Here is a 22,675-nt window from a genome sequence, read left to right as displayed (position 1 = left end):
AAAGCTAGTGGTTTTACATGGAAATACTGAACTTACCAGAACATGGACAGGTAAGAGCAGACAGAAAGCAAGTGGTTTTACAATGGAAATACTGAACTTACCAAAACATGGACAGGTAAGAGCAGACAGAAAGCAAGTGGTTTTACAATGGAAATACTGAACTTACCAGAACATGGACAGGTAAGAGCAGACAGAAAGCAAGTGGTTTTACAATAGCTACACTGTCTCTCATCATCAGGTAACAATTCAAATGCTTCTCTCTCTGCTTCTGTAACTCCCTGAAATTCAAATTACATCTTCATCAAAGGAAAACTAAAGTTTAAGGACATATTAGCAGTGATCAAGAACATTTAATCAGAATTAAAATGCTGAAAACTTTCTAACATTTTAGCTTAAAAAATATTTTGTCATTTTTTGACATTTAAGATTTTATATGTAATGTCTGTTTTTTATTTGTTCCTCTTTTTTTTGTGAGGGGGGGGGGGGGTTTAACATCACATCGACACAATTATAGGTCATACGGCGACTTTCCAGCCTTTGATGGTGGAAGAAGACCCCCAGGTGCTCCCTCGCTCATTATTTCAGACACGGGCTGGCATCTGGTTAGAACTGGATGACTTCCTAATATGGAAGGATTCAATGCCCAATCAAATCTTTTTAGCACTCAGCTGTTAGGGGCAAGTGATTCAAAGGCTTTAACCACTTGACCTCAGAGGCCTCTTCTGTCTGTGTCACTAACATTTCTACACAACACAACATCATTGACAGTTATATAAAACTAACCATTTGCAGTAGTTTTTTTCTCAGTTGTTTTTCAATATCAGCTATGGTCAGTAAATCTTCATGTGTACAGGCTGCAACTTTAAAGTCCAGATTGTCTGGGTCGGCAGCCATCTTACATATCAGTTCCTCATGTGAGAACACACACTGTCTGTGAAGTTCCCTATAGTGTTCTATACATTTCCTTCCCATTGGCAACTAAAACAGAAGGCAATCAAGAAAATAAGAAAAGAATCTATATAATTTATACAAAAATATTTAATTTCAACTAAATTTGTCTTCCTTCTGATGAATCTGGCATCTTTCTAGAAACCTCAGAAGATAATGATGACTAATTCTAACACGACCAGCAAATAACCTACATACATGTTGAGCCAAAATCTATCTCAGGTTATTCTGCAATAAACCACACACGTGCAATGACGTCATCTGATCCAGGTGCCTAGCACGCTCGTAAAAAGTAGTTACCATATTTTCTAACATTGTTGGTACTAGTATGTCATGTTAGAATCGAAATAATAAATTCCCAAGTGTGATTTATCATATAATAACCAGAGTTTCTCATTCTTATGCGAAACAATATATCACTCAGGCTTACAGCCTTCGTGATATATTCTTATGCATAAGAACTCAAAACTTGGGTTATTCTATGATAAACCACATTTGGGAACTTATTATTTCTTAAATACAATTTCTGTTACAGTGATTTATCTTATTTATTTGTTGTTGAAATGTTCAAAACAACAGCTGCTTATAAAACACCTAAGCCCCTATGATGGTTTGCCCATTTTCAGTCTCAAGATCAGTGTGACCTTGACCTTTGACCAACTGACCCCCATGTAACAGGGGTGATATAAAATCTGATGACAGTAGGCCAAAGAATTCTTTAACTATTGTGAAAAAAATATTTTCAGTCTAGAGGTCACTATTACCTTGACATGTAGACCTAATGACCCTAAAACAAAATGTGTCATCTACTGAGTACAGGTAAACATCTTTTAAAGTTTGATGACAGTTGATAAAATTGTTCTTAGTGTGCAGAAATCCATTTCAGTCTCTAAGTCACAGTGACCTTGACCTATGACCTACAGACCCTAAAAATACTTGGGATCATCTATTGACCAAATTCAATCATTTCCTATTAAGCTCAATGATTATAGGCCAAAGCATTCTTTAGTTAACCATTAGCCTGCTGGCAGCAAGTGATTTTGCCTTTGCGACCAGTGCAGACGAAGATCAGCCTGCACATCAGTCAGTCAGATCATGGTCTGCACTGTTTGCCATTCAATCAGTATCTTTTTGGTAAGCACCCCTTTTAACAGTTTATGGTGCTGTCCAAATTGAAAGATGGACATGTTCAATATAAAAATTTAGCAGGGTAAGGGTTAAAGAGCAGAATCAGTTTTCAGTCTCAAGATCATTGTGACCTTGACCTTTGACCCCCGAAACAACAGGGGTAATATTCTGACGACAGGGAATAATCCTATAAAGTGTAATCCTTGTGAGACTAAGCATTTTCTAGTTAATGATCAGAAACAAATGATGTAGAGACAAACCAGAACAACCAACTGACAATGAGCAAAAGAAGATATTCCCTTTTCTTCGAAGCGGGCATAAAACTTCTACATGAGCACTTATGTGAATTTCAAACTATTAAAAAAAAAAATCTACATGTTACTTATTGTAAACGAAATTTTGTGATGACTGACTAGCCTCAGTTCTTGACGGTGTGATTTTACTTAAGTTATGGTGTGCTGAACACTTGTCAACAAATAATTCTAACCATAATGCTGAAATTTCTTACAGTTAATAAGTCAACTTGTGTGATATTAAATACATAATTTTCTGATATCTTACCCAGTCAGAGGGACAGAAGTTGACAGCTTCAGCAAAGTTATAGCCTTGGTTGAAGCCAGCATGATATGCTCTTGGGAATGTAATCACAAACTCTCCTGCATGTTGATTGGTTCGGCAAATCTGCAAGTCAAAGAATAATTAATCTGATGTGTCTGTAAACATAAAATTTATTGATTTAATAAATCTACAATAAAAACAGTACAAGATTTTAGAAATCTTACAGTAATGAAATGACTGTTTTTGATTGTTTGTCACATTTCAGCACTATTTGAGTTATGTTTGCAGACTGTGAAATCATCACTGGTAAATACTTGCCCATGCAAACCTGCAATTTTCCGATTCACAGTACTATTCCTACCAGTTGTCTGAGCACCTGGACAAGTAAAAGAATAACTGACTTGGAAATTCTCACATACAAGGGAATGTATAATAATTTTGCAACATCTACATATAAATGAGCAATTAAACTGGCAAAAAGCTTTATCTTGCTTACAACCTTTCTGCTAACTGTTAAACTGATTTTTGTCTGTTCAAAGCCAATAAGGGTGAAAATTTACCTTCACTCCTTGTTTCATGAGAACATTGGGGTTCATGATTGTGGTTAGTTGATGTAGTAAGTCTGGTGAATTCTCAAATAATTCTGGTGCCGTACGCTTCATGGCCTCCTCAAACTGGTCAGCATTATTGCCCGACACTCCGTACCAGGTCTTAGGTTCACCCCTGTTTAACAAATCATATATTTATTTATTTTGTTGGGTTTAACATCACACAGACACATAATTAAAACTAAATTTTAAGTTAACTATTTTCAAGTGGCTGTTAACTATTAATGGTCTGTCTAAATTGAAATTTAATCATGAAGTTTTAGTAAACTGATATTAAAATTTCAAGCTCAAACTTAGCCCAGACCGCAAACTGTTTTGTGAACACAAGGGGCCTGGTCCTGCAGAAATTTTGACAATAAGTCAGGACAAGATCTTGTTTTAGTCCATGCTCTTAAAAAACACCTCTCAAGAATTTGCCTTTCATGTGCAAAGAAAGATTTTTTGGGTTTTTTATTTTCAAATTTCATACTAACCAGTGCATATAATTAATTGAGTAACTCCAGTGGTCTTCAATATGCCAACAAAAACTGGAAAAGCACATCCCAACATAACACCATGGTACCTGTCAAATAATCAGTATTACATTTATTGTCTTTCAAACATTTGAAACAAGCCTCGTCTGTTAAAGTTTAAAAAAAACAAAAAAAACTAGAGTTGTCACAAGAGTGACGAATTATACCCCCACAATATGGCCTTGTCACAGAACTAAGCCAATGTCAAAGCCGAACTTGCTTGACCTTTGACCTACTGACCACAAAATCAACAGAGGTCATCTGCTAGTCATGATCAACCTCCCTGTGAAGTTTCATGATCCTCCGCCCAAGCGTTCTCAAGTTATTGTCCGTAAAAGGTTTAAATGACCTTTGGAACTCAAAATCAATATGGGTCATCTGCTTGACATGACCAACCTCCAGATAAAGTTTCCTGATCCTAGTCCCAAGTATTCTGAAGTTATTGTCCGAAAACTGTTTAAATGTTCTGGGTCACTGTCACCATGACCTGCGACCTACTGACCTCAAAATCATTAGGGGTCATCTGCTAGTCATAACCAACCTCCCAATCAATTTTCATGATCCTAGGCCCAAGCATTCTTAAGTTATCATCCGGAAACCCTTTAAATGTTCCAAGTCGAAAGTCGAACTTGACCTGTAATTCATGATGTTACACCTGTGTACCAAAATTTATGATCCTTGGCCCAAGCATTTTCAAGTTATCATCCGGAAACCACTGAACTGTTCTGAGTCACTGTGACCTTGACCTTTGACCTACAGACCTCAACGTCGAACTTGCCCTGCATTTCATGATGTTACACCTGTGTACCAAAATTTATGACCCTAGGCCCAAGCGTTCTCAAGTTATCATTCGGAAACCATTTAACTGTTCCAAGTCCCTGTGACCTTGACCTTTGACCTACAGGCTTCAAAGTCGAACTTGACCTGCATTTCATGATGTTACACGTGTGTACCAAAATTTATGATCCTAGGCCCAAGCGTTCTCAAGTTATCATCCGGAAACCATTTAACTGTTCCAAGTCCCTGTGACCTTGACCTTTGACCTACAGGCCTCAAAGTCAAACTTGACCTGCATTTCATGATGTTACACCTGTGTACCAAAATTTATGATCCTAGGTCCAAGCGTTCTCAAGTTATCATCCAGAAACCGTTTAACTGCTCAGGGTCACTGTGACCTTGACCTTTGACCTACTGACCTCAAATTCAAACTTGACCTGTATTTTCTGATGTTACACCTGTGTACCAAAAATTATTTCAATTGGTCAATCCTTTCTTGAGTTATCATCCAGAAACCATGCAAAACCAACGGACCGACCGACTGCCAAGCTCACTCCTTTATACCCCCCCAAACTTCGTTTTGTGGGGGTATAAAAAGGATACAAAATGTACATATTGCAATTTACAGTTTTTACAGTTATTCAAACATGTTAATGATGGCAGTGTGTTACAAGTTTGTCTCAATAACAGGGATATTCTGCTAAATAGATGCAATTTACATACTGCAATAAAGGACAATGGTTAATGGACAGCTGCAATGTTTATTACATCAATTTCAAATTTACACGATTTCTAGCTAAGATACCAGAAACAAGAAATGTATATGGTCTAACCTTCATGCCTGATATATCTGCATTGATATGACACAACACTGAGGCCTCCTGCACTGGTAAGTTGTTCAAGTTCCAACTAGAGTTCATATACTCCTGAAATATAGACATATACATATAACACAGTCCAGCTGCAACCCTGCAACACTATCCTGGTTATAGAAAGTGGTCCAGTTTTAACCTGGCCAATTGTACTGCATTCTGTACAAGTAATAACCATTCATTCACAAGTCTTAACATAATAATTATCAGAATAATGATGAAATATGTTCTATTAAAGTGTATGGAAGTACACTGCCAAGCTTTTTCATCTTTTGATACAGATAGTGCTGCTATCTTGCAACTGAAGTAATATAAAAAGATGCCCTAAACAAAATTAATACACAGCCTTTTTAGAAAAATTTAATACATAAGTAAACCAAATCAGTATGAAAAGCCTGTAATGTATAAATGCATGACACTATATCATGATCTCATTTCCAAAACTTCTATAAAATAAAAAAAAATTAAGCATCGCTTTTATATCTGTATTTACATATAAAACAAAAATAACACAACAGTTACTGGACAAACACAAATATACAGCTAGAGGTTGCCACAAAAAATGGTTAACAAAAAACACCCCAATTTTAAAATGGTCTCTAGAAGCTTTTAAAGTACTTGAGAAAATACTCCATTAACTATGTGTGTCAGATTCAATTTGCAAACTTACTGAATCATTAGAATTTAATATCATACCTCTGCACATGAAGCTTAATGGACCAGTGAACTTATATTATTAATGTTGGTACATGGGTCTCTATTCTTTGCAGTAAGAAAATTGCTATGACTATCCTTCAAAACTCGAAACTTCAGGACAGACATTCCTGCCTTCCCTAAATAAAATTCTGTACATTTTTGTTAGAAAATACTAATACCTCCTCTTTTAATTGTTTTACATAACCTGCTTTCCAGTGACTGTGGCTACCCCTATAAGAAAGTTTATTCATAATACCTCGGTAAGAGAGTCTGTTACCTCATCTTCCATAAATTGTTCTTTAACAGCCTTTGTTGGAAACCCGCTACCTTGGTCCATAGCATGAACATCAGCCCCATACTGCACTGCCACATCCTCCTCTAGACTGTTCACAAGACGCCAAAACTCCTTCTCAACCATCTCACATGGCACCATCTAAATAAGACAGTGTGCATAAAGTAATCAGTGGTCTCCATTAAGTGGGTTTCTGATTAGTTAAGAGGTCATATGGTTACTGCAGAAAAAGAAATTGACTTGTATTTAAACAGGGTGACATTTTAATTTTTCACTATAAATGCATATCATATGACATGCATGCATTATCCTCTAAACCCTTAAATAAAATAAGAGGGTCATGATGACCCTGTATCGCTCACCTGAGAAATATGAGCCACATGTTTAAAATGGCAAACTGATGCTAAAATATTATAAAGTAGGTCAGTAGGTCAAATTCATGGTCACTGAAAGTCAGTTTTAAGACCGGTATGCAAAACTGTACATGATATCCAAATTTCAAGGCTGTATCTTAAAAAACAAGAAAGTAGGTCAAGGTCACTGTAAGGTGACCCGTAATCACTTGGGTACATCAGGTAAATATAATTAAACAGTCTAGGAAATATGATCTGATAATTTTTGAAGTAATTTTTCCTATATAACTCATATAACAAGTGACCCCTAGGATGGGGCCTCTTTTTACCCTGAGGCCATAATTTGAACAATTCTGTAAGAGGTCCACTAGGCAATGCTACATACCACATATCAAAAGCCTAGGCCTTTCGGTTTCAGACAATAACATTTTTGAAGTTTTCTCCTATGTAAGTCTAGGTAAAACTTGGGACCCCCGGGGCGGGGCCTCTTTTCATCCCAGGAGCACAATTTGAAAATCTTCGCAGAGGACCACAAGGCAATGCTACATACAAAATATCAAAGGCCTAGGTCTTGTAGTTTCAGACAAGAAGATCTTTAAAGTTTTTTCTTATATAAATCTATGTTAAACTTGGGACCCCCGGGGCGGGGCCTCTTTTCATCCTAGGGGCACAATTTGAACAATCTTTATAGAGGACCATTAGATGATGTCACATGCCAAATATCAAGGCTCGGTGCCTGGCAGTTTTGGACAAGAAGATTTTTAAAGTTTTTCCTTTCGGTTGCCATGGCAACCAGAGTTCTGCATGGAATGAAATTCTTTGAACAATTTTGAAAGGGGACCACCCAAGGATCATTCCTGTGAAGTTTGGTGTAATTCTGCCAAGTGGTTTTCAAGAAGATTTTTTTAGAAAATGTTGACGAACGGACACCGCACTACGGACATTGACCGGTCACAAAAGCTCACCATGAGCCTTTGGCTCAAGTGAGCTAAAAAAAAACATCCTTAAAGTGTTGTCTGTAATTTTATTATAACATACATACACATATACACAATTTGAAGACTGCAAATCCCTTATTGTATTAAAATCTGTGAACTGTGCTGTTACAGTAATGAATGATGAAACAGTAATGATAACTCACATGTACAGGCATGTTGAAGTAGTTGCTCTTAAAGTTGTCTGCCATCTCCCCAAAGGACTGTAGAGAGAACTCTCGCTTTGACTGTTCAAACCCATATGGATCCTGTGGCTTGCTACATGCCTAAATTACACAAACCAGAATATTCAACTCAATTCAAAATGTTATTTTCTGTAATACTTCAGGAAAGTTCCAATATTCAGAAGTTGTTTTTTATGCATTCACAAGAATATAAAGATGTTTCCACAATAAAATAGCATGCACAATGCCTTTTAGATGACCTTCAAATCAAATATTTCTTTATAAAAATCTGACATTCTTTTTCTCAATTAAACGTATTACATTTTTTCTTAATCAAACTGTGCGGCCAAATTACTTGCATCTCAACGTCAAGTCACTTTGTGCAGTATAGGCATTGTGCAAATTATATTCCTTGAGACCTTGCTATATCTTGAAAGTTTGATGCAACAATACACAATGAAGAAAAAAATAATCTGTTAGTTCTACACTTCATATTCTTGGGTGTTTGTTTTGTTACATCAACAAAGTTTGCAACAACTAAAAGAATAAATTTTTTTCAGTGAGCACCTGTTGTATACATTTGGGGCATCTCCAGTCTCCTTTGGGTATTTCTGACAATGGTGGTATTAGACAGTATGTGTGGAAAGCATCATCACAACCGTCACATAGCAACATGTACTCCTCCCCGTCACCACGCCCACACGTGTGACAGTAATACAAGTCAACCTAGTCAATATAAACATCTTAGAAATTAAACATGTGAAAAGTATAAATGCATCAAATCCTAAATGAAATTATATTTACAATAATTAAACTAATTCCTAAATGAGATAATGTTTTTTCACATTTTCGAGTATCACAAGAGCCATAATGGCTCTAGACCGCTCACAGGGGCTTCACAGCTGGCTTACCTAACTTCAGCAGCAGGCAGCCAATACAACAGAATAATCTGAAGACATTTTTAGATCACCCAAGGAACATTCGGTTTAAATGTTTGCAAATAGTGCCTACCGTTTCACAGGAAAAAATATCTTTAAAACTTTTTCATATAGCCAAATAGAGAAGACTAGCCCAACCCACTGCGACCATGCTTTTTAACAAATTAACATGGCTTGGGTCACCCAAGACAACATTGCCTTGAAATTGGTAGGAAATCTGGCCTGAAGTTTCAGAAGTGAAGATTTCATTATTCTCCATAGCCATATAGAATAACTAGTCCAACCCCCTTACGCTGAAGCTTTTTTAACAAATCAACATGGCTTCAAAAAACTTGGCAGGTGGCCATCACAGGGACTTTTCAGTGAAATTATTCTAAAAATTCACCTGGTGGTTCCAGAGAAGAAGAGTTTCAAAGTTTTCTGCTTAACCATATAGAGAAAACAAGCCCACTCCACTGGCAGGCATTTTTTATCATATCAATAGAGTTTGAAGAAATCTGGTAGGGGGCCATCCAAGTAACTTTACTGTGAAATCGTTAAGAAATACAAGCCTCACCACTGACAGAATGTTGTTTTTCAATACACCATGGTTTGAAGTACATTGTACCTTGGTAGTGGGTCATCCAAAGAGCACTGCTATAAAATTATTTTGAAATCATGCCAAAAGAGAACATATTTAACAGTTCTCCATTTGATTCCCACTGCAACCAGAATTCTGCATGAATGACCTAGATTTGAAGGAATCTGAAACAGACTCATCAAAGGAACATTCCATCTTATTGACTTAGTGGTAGGAGATAGTCTTTAAGGAAAGTGGACAACAGACATCCAACCATCGTTAATGCTTACTAAGAGGATCTTTGTGCTGAGGTAAGCTAAAAATATTCATTAGAATTACTACTGTTTTCTGTTCAAACAAAGTGGAACTGCCCAGACATATTTGTAAAGTGAAACATTTCTGGCAAGCATACCTAAGGATTCTGATCATGTACAGCTGAAAGTTAATACCATGTTTAGTGCAAGTGTACAGTCAAGCAGCTAAGGCTGTCAAATGCTGATCTACTTACGTAAGTGTAAAGTCCTGGGTTTGTTTTATTTCTGGTTTTCATTTTCTTTCCCTCCTTTACATCTGGTTTCTCCTCTGAAATATAAAATTTACCAAGTTTATATATAATTTTAATATCCTTTTCTCTGTTAAACACTCTTACGCTACAATGACGTCACGGCTGTGCCCTCGTGGAATTATTACGCCCGACGTATAACCGCCCATCGTGTATAAATAGTGTTAAAATACTCGTTTGCAATAAATTATTTCTAATGCAAATCATGCTGGATAATGGTGAATTAAACAGAAATTGATGTTGGTATACAAAGATTTCATCTTTTTTTTTTTTAAGAAAATATATACTCTTTTATTTCACATACACAAAGCATGCTTAAACTGAAATGATTATATGTTGGCAAGTAAAGGGTGTTCTGCTCATCAAGGCTTTCCTAAAAGTTGTTCATTCTGACAGGATTTATTTTTTCAGGATTTTAAGCCACATCAACACAAGGTCAAAAGGTGACTTTCATCCTGACACCTGTACATACTGCACATTACCTTCCTCCTCCCCTTTTGGTATTGCAGCTTTGGGCCCGGCTCCATGGAACTGTAACTTCCTTAACTCTGGGTTCTTATTAAAGTCTACAGATGGTTCCTATACAATAAAGAAAACATAAATTTAAGAATTTTTTTTGACTCCTTCACAATAATAATTATAGCAAGATAAAATTGACTTTACCAGAAGCGGCATGCAAATAAATTTGAGAACTTTAAATAAATAATTTTTTGTTGCCATGTCAACCACATTTTCATACTGCACCACAGTCAGTCGTCTATAGACCAGGTTTCATGAAAAGTCCTCTGAACTCGAAAAGTTATCACTGGATCCTTCATTTGTACATGTTTGTAAGAACAGACAAATGAACAAAACAAAACCATATGCATATTCTCAAACAGCTTCATGAGAAAATGTAGGATATTTCTCAAGGCCATGATGGATTCACTCTTTGTGACAGATGGGACACAAACCCAAGTTCCTGTGTTTTTTTATCAAAATATCTACATTTCATATTTTACTGTTAGAGTTTTTTCTGCAGAATTACCTGTTTAATTTCTTTTCTCTCCATCTTTGGTATTCGTTTATAGCTACCACTGGCGATTCTCTCTTCAATACCATGTGGTTTGTAATCAGCATCAGCAGAATTCTCCTCTAACTCATCATTGATCTTCAAATTCTTAAATTCACAACTCATATTTGAAGAAATTCAAGTAAATAAACAAGTCTTTTAAAATGCTGACAGCACATGAGACTAAGTTTTTACTTCTGATACAACCTCTTCTAACGAGCTCTTCTAAGTGACAGGAATATTCTTTCACTTTTTAATAACTGAATGTGAAATAATTACATGCCTAAATAAAATATTTCAACAAAGGGTTTCATATTCCAGTACATAAGTGTATACCCTTTTCTGACAAGAATAAAGATTCAATACGTCTTTTACCAACATAACAAACTTTCACTTACTGCTGCTTCAAGAGAAGCTCCTGTTTTGAAGAGATAATAAGGAAAGAGTAATCTCTCATAATGGCATTTCAGGGTCCCTCCAACTCCTTTCCCTGTCTCATACCCCATAGATGTTGCAACTTTGGTCCATCGTCTATCATGTGAGATTGACTCCATTCCCCCTTCTTTCTCAACAGTCTGTAAAAATATCACAACTTACTGATGTAGCTGATGCTCAAAGATTTAATCTTTTTTTTTTACAAAAGTGAAGTTTATTTACAAATGCAATAATTGTTTTACAGACAACTATGCCTCTGTGGCTTTTACTTCCCCTTATAAAATAAAATTAAACATCAAGATTGTTACAGAATTTAGAACCTTCCTTTTAACACATTGCTGGGTGGGGTAATGCTTTGTAAAATGTATACATTATTTTGACTACTTACCTTATAGAGGTCATAGAGATCAAGCAGTTTACGTTCAACATGAGGAATCTTCAGACTACTTCCCTGTAACTCCCAAAATTTTGCCAGCTGGTCCAGGAAGTTCAACTTGATGCGGGACTTTGCCTAATTTTAAATGTATTAAATATTATTAATGAACTGAAGAAAAAACTGCAAGCAGTAATATCAAAGTTCTCACTACCTCACAGAATGGCCACTTCATACATACTGAAAAACCTAGACTTACAAAGTCTTTTGAGATCAAATAATCTGTAATAATATTAATTTCTTCATACTGACACTGATATTTTCTCAGAAAAAACAACTGTTACAACATTTTCTCTCTAGGCTCATCTCAACAGAGACAGAGGCAAGAGATATTGTAAATTTTTTCAGAAAGTGGTATCAGAGAGGATTGATTTTATGGCTATGTGCTTTACATTTAATGACTCTAACGACTGATGCCAGTCTATGAAAAACCTAACATTAGTGACTCTTTCAGTCTATTTGTATGAATGATAATTTGAATAATATCAAATCAAAAAAATACTTCGAAATATAGCAGAATATTCAGTAGCTACCTAACCAGAGCAACAGATACTAAACTTTCAGAATGAACTGGGTATTGCCTCATGATTTTAGTCTGAATTGGGTACTGGCTGAACTGAATTGGGCATTCTGAAACACGTTACCCAATGATTTTTAATTTAATTTGGTACCCATGCATTTCAGTGGGAGCTGATTAATTTTTTATGTTTTCAACATGGATGAAACTGTAGCACAAGAAAATAAACAAATTAAAGGTTACATCATCAATAGGTGTATTCAGTTGAACTATTCACATGTCTTGTACACAGTTTTTCAGCAGCCACTGATACTATAAGATTCTTTCACTGGTTATAGGTGCAGATGGGAATTTCCGGCCTCGAGGGTAACTGTTTAGGCGGTAACGAGGTTCCTACCGAGTTACCGCCTGAACAGTTACCCGAGAGCCGGATATTCCTATCTGCACCTATAACCAGTGACAGAATCTTTTTCTTGCATACCGGTATCAAGATATAATAATAAAAATAAAATCAGTCGAACGGCTTTCGTTTTAGAACTATTTCTTATAGCAGCGTATTTAAACAAAGCGCGGGAAACCAACGTCCGTAAACAGGAAAGACGTCATGACGTTTCAAAGACAAATAACAATGTTTAGTTCCGGTTTTGTTTTATCAGTTGCAGCGTAACGTTATGAATTTTTGATAAAATAACGTGTTTTGAATCGAGAAATATACTATCAAGAACAAAGAGGAACTGTCGAGGTACTGGATTTTTATTCCGTTTTTCGAAATAAAATACAAATAACTACATAAATCTTCTACATATAAGTAGTTCGTAATACGTCATTTAAAGCACGAGAGTCATCTTACACCCCGGGGTGTAAGATGGATTTTTCCAGCACCGGTAAAAATACTGGAAATCCCCGTCTGGTATGCAAGAACTACTTGTCTATTCACATAAAGACACATAGATCTGATAGTTTTCTATATGTATATAGGCAAAAATTTTCCTACAGACAGAATTTCTTTAAACTTTGTGTACTGACTGAGAATCAAGTTTAAAACGGAATATATGTATTAAAAATAATAGGTACTGGTGCTTGATCTTGAATATCTGTATCTAGGTATGTAGTAATGTCAAAAAGTCAGACTGGTGCAAGAACTCCCATTTTATGGTAAAAATTAAGTGGTTTAGTATAAGAAAACAAACTTAGTATAATATGTACATAGTTTATTAGATTTTTTCACCAACAAATCATTTTTAACAGGGCTTTTTTTAGTACTTACAGAAAAGAACTCATATTCTCAAAGTAAGGAATTTTAGTAATATTTTGGTCAAAATTGACTCAAATTCCAGGACAACGTTCTTTTCATTTTCAGTGGAATTGTGAAAATTGAGTTGTAATGACTGAAATAGGGAGGAAATAGCATGGAAATAAAAACATTTTCAGTGGAATTGTGAAAATTGAGTTGTAATGACTGAAATAGGGAGGAAATAGCATGGAAATAATAACATTTTCCATTATATATAAATATGTTACTCTAAAAAAAGAGAAAATAATGTGAAAGTACATTGTCTTGTATTTTAAATGGTATGGTTTACTGGGTAAGTTAACATATTTATCTGAAATTACAAGGAGCTATGGTTTTAATATGTAAAAAAAGAAGTAAAAAATCAGGGGGAGCCGGGACGGGGTGTTGATGTACTTACTAATGGACGGGAAGGGCCAAATTACGGCCCTACAAATGGCAAAAAAAACCACTGTAATCTATGTAATATTATAACAACCAGTTACCAGTATGGTATTACCAAGCTGGCACCTGTTTCTTTGTTACGACATACAATTTTTGACAATCTTTCTTTCACTATACATATTACAGAGAATGACCCTTTTATTAATGAAAAGTTTTAAGTGGCAAAGTATTAATAGGACTTGTACATACTTGAACTAGTATAAATATCTAAATGACTTCATAAAAGGTAAAAATGTATTGCCTCTAAATCTTTGACTTTAGAGTGCTTTTAAAACAATATAAAAATATAATTTAAATCAATTTAATATGTACATCACTTCAAAAGACCCATGTTACCCATTCAAACAATTATCATAGAAAGATTTACTAGTTATCTTTAAATAATAAAATTTTATAATAATAATAATTAAAAATACCAATCAATGCCCATTTACAATCCGAAGAAACCATCATTAAACATATCTGGCCTAACCGGTGTAACTGGCAATTCTGTAATTTGTTTTGCAAAAATAATGGGAAGTAAGTCTGAACAGATTTTAAAACAATTATTTCTGGATATAAGTCAAGAGAAAGCCGAAAGACAGACATATATTTTGCATTCAACTACCTGTCTCAACATGACCAGTGAGGATAAGCCGACTTACAAAATGGCAGCCATCTAGACTAGCTCCTAGACTATGATATATCTTTTTACTTTTTTATGATTGAATGTAGTGAACTGAGCCAGTCTATATCCTATGTCCAATATCATAGTCTAGTACAATCCGAAAATTCACAAACCTCTTTTTAGGTTTGTTATCAATCAATGTCAAGAACTGACCACAGCCTAACTGATAGAGATCAGTGGTTTACTGCCACATGTTTATGCAATTTTTTGAGACCATCTGGTAGCTGGGATTTACAACTGCAGGGGTCAGCTGAGTTGAAATTTTGTCAGAAATGAATTTTCATTTCTTTGTATTGGTACTTGCAGCTAGATTGGAAAATCTGAAAGATATACATTCCTACGGCTTGTCATTAAATGGACATAAGGAATTAAACTGTAATTGAGCAATAAACCCCGCCACCAATATTTGGACAGAATGCTTTCATTTCTTGTTATCCTGTATTCTGTTAGTAAGAAGGTCTATGGCTTTTCTGGAAGGAATTTTTGGCTTTAAAAATCCGTATGTAAATACATGAAAGCATATTTTTTACATCAAAATTGGTATTTCTGCAGAAGATAGAAACGTCTCAAAGTTAGAAATACATTTAAGCTTATAATTCTTGTATGTTTCTTATTTGTGCAAATCTCGCATGTTGCATACTTATTACTATATTCTTCAGTTAACTCCAGTTAGTTACAGGCCCGTGTGCAGGATTTGTTTGTTGGGGGGGCCCAACCTGTGGTGGGTTCGGGAGGGGTATCCCCTCCCGATTGCGAAAATTTTCTAATATGGCACATGAATAGATGCATTTTCCCGCTACCTGAAACACCTTTAAGGATGCATGAATGTATCATATATTTAAGGAAAAGTCTACTTTTTAATCATTTCATCAAGCCTTTTTCAATATATGTATGATTGTACAGTCACAGTGTATGGACTTATTTTTCTGTATGATACCCAGTTGAAAAAAATGTTGAAGTTTTAAGATGATTATTAAGAAGACTAGCTCCTAGACTATGATAATTTTTTTTCCACATTTTTATGATTTCATGTAATGAACTGAGCCAGTCTATATACTATGTCCAATATTACAATTTTAACATCAGTCCTCCTAGAAAATCTCTAGAATAGACTGGCTTTTGTCTCTATGAACATAAAAAAGAGAAAAAAATCATAGAAACTAGTGGCTAGTCTAATTATTAAGGGTATCCTATTTGCAAAATGGCCAAATGTTTTTAGATTTCCAACAAAACAAACGAAGTATTATGACAATTACTATTTACATCATAGATTTCAAATGACAATGAACTCTTAACTGTACCAAAGATCTATAAAAATAAATAGATGTGTACAAACTATAACATCACAGCACATATTAAATGATATTTTTATGTATAAAACCCCTCATAAGTAACGAGTTTTAGATGCGTTTTGTGAGATTTACTGAGAAACCACTTTTAAAACTATGAGAGTTTTTAAGTAAGGTTATTAGACCCAAAAGAGTAAAATTGATACAGTAGTTTCAAATTCATAATTGTTGTAAAATAAAAAGATAGGATAAATATCTATCAATTTAATAAATTTGGGGAATGTGCCTTAATGTAGAAACAAAATTCAACCATCATAATGTTTCAATTTTCAGATTCATTTTAAGATTTACTTAACAAAACCAACAATGTTCTGATCATTTTATAACACTTCCAAAGAGTAAAAAACATAATAGTTTCTCCACTACCCAATCAGGTACATGTACCGATCAAGCAATCAATGAAGCATGCACAGATAAACTTTTACCAGTGACATGCCTGGGGCTAATTTCCACTACCGGACACGGTTTTATGGCTCTTTAGCCTGTGTATTGCTGTCAAATCAAGCCAGTTGCGCTGGTGTATAAATTTGTTAATTGAGGGGCCCATAGTAATAAAAATCGTAACTAGGCAGCCAGCTGGGGGGGGCCCGGGCCCCCTGGCCCCCCACCTGGACACGTGGCTGAGTTATCTACTACTATACAAATCAAGAAAACCCCATACTAGTATAATCTTTAGTAAAGATTACAGAGCCAAATGTTTTAAAATAAAAATTAACTGATTTGTGAAAAATATAATGTTAAATAGAGACATGTGGTTTCAAAATGTATTGGTGTTGAAAAGGTAACTCTACATAACATTTCTAAAGTTACATATCTCTTATAAGGTACATGCATTTGTTCAATTAATCGCCAGTGTAGAGAGGACTGGAGATGGTTGAAATCTTATGTATACTATAAAGTAATATTATTTGAAATTTTAAGCGCTGGTTATCATATCTTATTAGACCATTTTATTTGCTATATAGTTGATAATAGTATAGTTTTTATTCATGGAAGGCTTGTTCAATTTACCAAATACCTCATTTTAACATCAAAAATGTTTAATACTCTAAATACAAGTAAGCATTTGATATTTCGCATAAAATAAGCATTAGAAGTTAACATTATAACTACACCCTTTCATTTGAAAAATGCCACATGCCAAATGCAAAATATTTAATGCCAAATGCTAAATCTTAACATTGAGTCATAATTGTCAAATGCGAAGGCAAACCAATACTGTGGAAGGACGGTGTGCCATGCTAATTACCAAATGCTAAATGACAAATAATTTAATATACAAGAGCTGTCAGAGGAAAGCAACGCTCGACTATTCAACAGCCTTGTCAATTGAATGAATACAAAAGTTGAAAAAGGGGCATAATTTTGTAAAATGCAAAGTAGAGGTATTGAACCTCTGTACTGCATGTCATATCATGACAGTGAACAAGTGTGTGAAGTTTCAATCCTTTCCAATTTGTGGATACTGAGATACCAGCTTACATACAAAAACTTAACCAAAAACTGCTAAGTCAAAGGGGCATGATATTGTAACAATGCCAAGTAGAGTTATGGGACCTTCACAGTGCATGTTAGATCATGACAGTGAACAAGTGTGTGAAGTTTCAATCAATTCCAATTAGTGGATACTGAGATATCAAATTACATACAAAATTTAACCAAAAACTGCTAAGTCGAAAAAGGGGCATTATTTTGAAAAAAAAGAGTAGAGTTATGGGACTTGCTTAGTGCATGTCAGATCATGACAGTGAACAAGTATGTGAAGTTTCAATCCATTCCCATTAGTAAGTACTGAGATACCAGCTTACATACAAAACCTTAACCAAAAATTTCTAAGTCGAAAAAGGGGCATAATTTTGTAAAAAAGCAAAATAGAGTTATGGAACATGTGCAATGTAGGTCAGTTCATCACAGTGAATAAGTGTGTGAAGTTTCAATCCATTCCCACAAGTGGTTACTGAGTTACCAGCTTACATACAAAACCTTAACCAAAAATTTCTAAGTCGAAAAAGGGGCATAATTTTGTAAAAAAGCAAAATAGAGTTATGGAACCTGTGCAGTGAAAGTCAGTTTGTCACAGTGAATAAGTGTGTGAAGTTTCAATCCATTCCTACAAGTGGTTACTGAGATACCAGCTTACATACAAAACCTTAACCAAAATCGGGACGCCGATGCGGATGCGGACGCCGACGCGGACGCCGATGCATGGGCGAGTCCAATAGCTGTACTTTTCTATGAATAGTCGAGCTAAAAATGGCATTTAGCATTAAATAATATGTATTTAGCATAAAGTTATTGGCATTTAGCATTAAAATTGACATTCAGCAATTAGCATGGCACACCATACAAAACTGAATGCTAACATGCATTGTTCGATGTTGGCATGACAACTGGTAGAAGATGCTTCAAATCAGACACATGAAACATGATGCAGATCTTTATTTCATAAAATCAAAGGACAATTAGCATTATCTTTCAGCATTATAAACATTAGATATTTGAAATTTTCGCATATTATGAGAGCAAGAATATTGTATTTAGCGATTAGCATTAGCTATCTGGCAATAAGAATGGTGCACCAGCCTTCTATGTATGCAACAACCTTCAATAGTTTTGTTATTTGTCAATCTTTGTTAAGAAAATAAAAGGTCTTTTTTGTTTGGTGCTGCAGTGACTGCAGTATGGTGTTTGGACACTGGATAGAAATCATTTTTTGCTGACACTTGTGTTTCTTTTAATTTTAGTACAGCTTTCTCATAATTTTGTCTATATCTACTGGCTTTCCAGTGGGACAACAAGTCTCGGTTTTATTAACACCTTTGAAAAGTTTTATATGATAGCAATCATAATCTTTTTTTTATTATACAAAGCAGTTTCTTTATCTTTGAATAAACTTGAACTCATTGAACATATCTTTTAAAATGTGCTTTTGACAATGACATGCTGTAATAAACTTTTAAAATCCATTCTTTAGTATCAGAATTTTACTGATTAGAATAATCCTTTAAATAAAATTAACATATTATTGTTAATAAATATATTTGCAAGACGACACATCAAGATTTCAAAAGTAGCAAAATGGTTTATTCTAGATGAGAATGGTGCTTTAGTTACAATGTATCACCATTAAAAATCAGTTAGGTAAACAGATTTATGATCAGCAACATAACACTTGACCACTAGCATGATGTACCAAATTATCCATTGGTAATCTAATAGCCATAGGTGCCAATCATCTCTCTGTGAGCATTTCGGATTGTACTAGACTGATAATTTCAACATCAGTCCTGTGTGAAAATCTCTAAAATAGACTGGCTTTTGTCTCTATGAAATTGAATTCGTCAAAAAAGGAAACAGTATAGAAATACAGTTATTATCAGTCTAGTAGCTAGTCTAGCAGCCATCTTGAATACATTCACCTTATTTCTCTCACTATTTACACACAATCAGCAACTTTCTATTAACTGACAGATCCACAGTTTGTATATTCTCAATAAAATCACTCTTTTTTTCTTATCTGTTTACAATTTGTCTATTTTCTTGAATACCCCAGTTATGGCCCAGTAACCTCAATTAGGGTGTGTTTTTTTATTGTTTACACAATTTTCCTTTCTTCATTTTTTATAGGTAAAAACTTGACAGTTGTGGGTGATTTTTTTTCCCAAACCTGCTTAAAAGGAAACTTGCTGAGGTGGGCAGTAACAGGACCAAAACTGTTATTATATAAGGAAAGAAAATAGGATCATTTGACCAGAGAAGAATCTGCAGCTAGCTTGTCATTTCTACACATTTATCATCTGCAATAAAGTGATTAAGATTTTTCTTCCCTAAAATCAAAGCTCAAACCTGGCCTAAACACTTATTTGATTGAATATATTTCAAAAGTGCAGCATTGATTTAGTGCTAATCATCTCATCTTTTGGCGGTCAAAGGAAATATCTCCATACCTGTCTTCTTTGAAAATGCCTTGTCAGTAGGCCTATGATTATATATATCAATGCATTCAGTTCTTAATATATTAATAGGACATGTACAACTTATCAATTTTCAATTAAATACTTAAATTTATTGAAATAAAAAAGAACATGTTACCTCTAACTCATTAAGACGCTGCACACGAGGAACAAATCTAAATTTGTCAACGTCAACTGCAAATGGTGGTTGCCAGTCCTACAACAGCAAATTAAGATCCATTTGTTACATTTTCCCTAAAGAACGATAATCCATCAATTAATTCAAGCCCTTAATTTTTACAGAACTCCAGTTTCTTGAACACTGGCCGATGAAATGACTGTGAAGCACAATTTAAGATTCTTTAGTCGGCAAAGTTCATTTGTGAAACATAAGATTAAATAATTATAATTGCTAAATGATATCTGGTCACATTCCCTCAAATAAATATCTAAAAAGTTTAAAAATTCTGCAACTGGATTTCAGTTGTAATCTTGAAGGCAATTCTGACCTCAGAAAATTTTTGCCATTCACCTTGACATAAAACAGAACAAATAAAAATATTAAGTATTTATATATTGGAATTATGTAATTGTTTGATATAATCCCAACATCCTTGAGAATAATGAATTTTTACTTTTAGCCTTTTCGAAGGTAAATAAGTGAATAAAGCATCTAGGCAAAATGGGTAACAATGACCTTTCTAGAAATACCAAGTACAACTTTCAAAAGACAAATACTTCGAAACCGCAACAGCCTCTTTAAATATACCTAACTTGTGAATAAAAATTACAAGCGCGATACATGGACTTATTGCAGAAACTGGGAAAAGCAGAAAGATGACCTTAGTGACCCTATCAAAGGGCGTATAATAAAACAAATTGCCATTAAAAAAACCACAAGAATTCATCTAAATGTTGCAAAATTAATGAACACTTTTTACTGTATTATAAGTAACATCATTATTCACAATTTAATTCAGAAATATATATTTTGGAGCTTCCATTTCAGCTGTCATTAACATCTGAATGCACAATTGCCCAGATGGCCATGACAAAATAGGCCTGTGCCTGATTGAATGACTTATGAAATTGCCACACTTGTTTCACTAAATTCACTAATTCTCCAAGAAAACAAACAAACGGAGTATCCAGTATCCATTTTCCTGTAAATGAATAATTTGCACACAATATGAGACATAAATCATCAAAATCCATCCAGAATTGAATATTTTATGGCGAATTTAGTGAAGTCCTTTCCATTTTGGTCTCCCCAGCTGAGCCAACAAAGCGACGCCATCTTTGTCGATTTTACATGCACGTACACAGCACGAAATACATCAATTTTACGTGGATTTTCTCACAGAAAAAGCTGCCAAAAATTGAAGGAAATGATTCAAATTGAATTAACAAACGCAAATTATTAACCTTTGGTGGTTTTACTTTGCAAATTCCATATTTTTCGGCGATTGGTTTTATTTTCGCGATGTACGCAAGTGAATCTGCAAATTCTTCTTCGGTCGGTGTAAAAACCGGTGCCTCTGGTGGCGGCTCGAAGTTGACATACGGATCCTCGGCAAGACTCATGTTGATGAATTATGCTCTGTAATCTTGAGACATATTCCGTGTGCGTTAAGGCTGTAATTCCAACAAAAGTTCCAAAAAATAATTCCACTTTGTAAATCAAAACACTACTCCAGATGGGACCTAACAACACACCTGATTTTGACAGGCGGAAGTCGTTCAAGAAAGTAGTACAAACAGCGAAATTTCAAAATTTCTTTTGATGTGGAATTCGGAGTAATTCATTTTCCCTTATAACCCAAATCAGATTAATTAATGTTTGTAAGAACTTTATAGAATTTTTATGATTTATTTGTGTCAAAAACACTATTTGTTTATGTGCGGATTAATCGATTGACCCTCTACATTTGATTGGCTTGCTAAATAAGGATGCCAACATAAAATATTATTTTTTTTATTTATTCTGTTTAATGCAAGAAAATAGGAATACGTTAATAGACACGTGACTTTTATTAAATAAATTATATATACACAAAATGATGGTAAATTTGATGAACACAAATCAAAACTTGTAGACATGTCTACATGTGCACATATCGTGTCACTTAGCATCGGTTTTACGTATCCATCATCTGTAATGATAGCGCCGAGTGCATGCTATTAGTACGGTATCAAGTCAACTCGTCCCCTAGTCAACTCGTCCCCTAGTCAACTCGTCCCCGATTTGGTCATTTCGCCCCCCAAAATTGGTCATTTCGTCCCCCTCATGATAAAATTTGGTCAACTCGTCCCGATTTTGGTCAACTCGTCCCCCTTTTGGTCAATTCGTCCCCCTTTTAGAAATTTTGTCCCCCTTAATATTTTAGGCATTTTTGCTTTTTTGACTTTGAAAACTTTTATTTAAAATCATCGTGAGTTTTGAAGGAGTTATATTAGAAATAATTAACTTTAAATAATTAGGTTTGATAAAATAGTAAAAGAAATATACTGAAAATATAAGACAATTAACTGAAATAAAATATGAAAAAATAAATACAATGCCCTTAGTATTT

At 34.7% G+C, this 22,675-nt stretch overlaps 1 protein-coding gene across 2 annotated transcripts in view; it reads right to left on the bottom strand.

Moving 5' to 3' along the window:
• The window catches only part of LOC123529078 (lysine-specific demethylase 5A-like), a 38,813-nt gene extending 16,993 nt beyond the window's left edge, over window positions 1–21,820 (bottom strand). Inside the window, exons 1-16 of one of the 2 annotated variants that reach the window (XM_053521391.1) lie at window positions 21,528–21,820; window positions 20,242–20,319; window positions 11,837–11,959; window positions 11,412–11,588; window positions 10,990–11,121; window positions 10,445–10,541; window positions 9,909–9,982; window positions 8,471–8,629; window positions 7,886–8,005; window positions 6,356–6,532; window positions 5,365–5,457; window positions 3,716–3,804; window positions 3,195–3,357; window positions 2,638–2,757; window positions 784–978; window positions 167–278 (exon numbers count right to left, since the gene is read on the bottom strand). In XM_053521391.1, coding sequence (XP_053377366.1) covers window positions 167–278; window positions 784–978; window positions 2,638–2,757; window positions 3,195–3,357; window positions 3,716–3,804; window positions 5,365–5,457; window positions 6,356–6,532; window positions 7,886–8,005; window positions 8,471–8,629; window positions 9,909–9,982; window positions 10,445–10,541; window positions 10,990–11,121; window positions 11,412–11,588; window positions 11,837–11,959; window positions 20,242–20,319; window positions 21,528–21,686 — 2,068 coding nt within the window. In that variant the 5' untranslated portion in view covers window positions 21,687–21,820. The remainder of the gene's footprint in view (window positions 1–166; window positions 279–783; window positions 979–2,637; window positions 2,758–3,194; window positions 3,358–3,715; window positions 3,805–5,364; window positions 5,458–6,355; window positions 6,533–7,885; window positions 8,006–8,470; window positions 8,630–9,908; window positions 9,983–10,444; window positions 10,542–10,989; window positions 11,122–11,411; window positions 11,589–11,836; window positions 11,960–20,241; window positions 20,320–21,527) is intronic. The other variant, XM_053521392.1, reaches the window with a different exon arrangement.
• Window positions 21,821–22,675: the final 855 nt, after the last annotated feature.

The sequence above is a fragment of the Mercenaria mercenaria genome, chromosome 13 (assembly GCF_021730395.1).
Source record: "Mercenaria mercenaria strain notata chromosome 13, MADL_Memer_1, whole genome shotgun sequence".
Lineage (NCBI taxonomy): Eukaryota > Metazoa > Mollusca > Bivalvia > Venerida > Veneridae > Mercenaria > Mercenaria mercenaria.
Note: the sequence above shows the minus strand (reverse complement) of the source record. Positions and strands in the feature narration are given on the sequence as shown.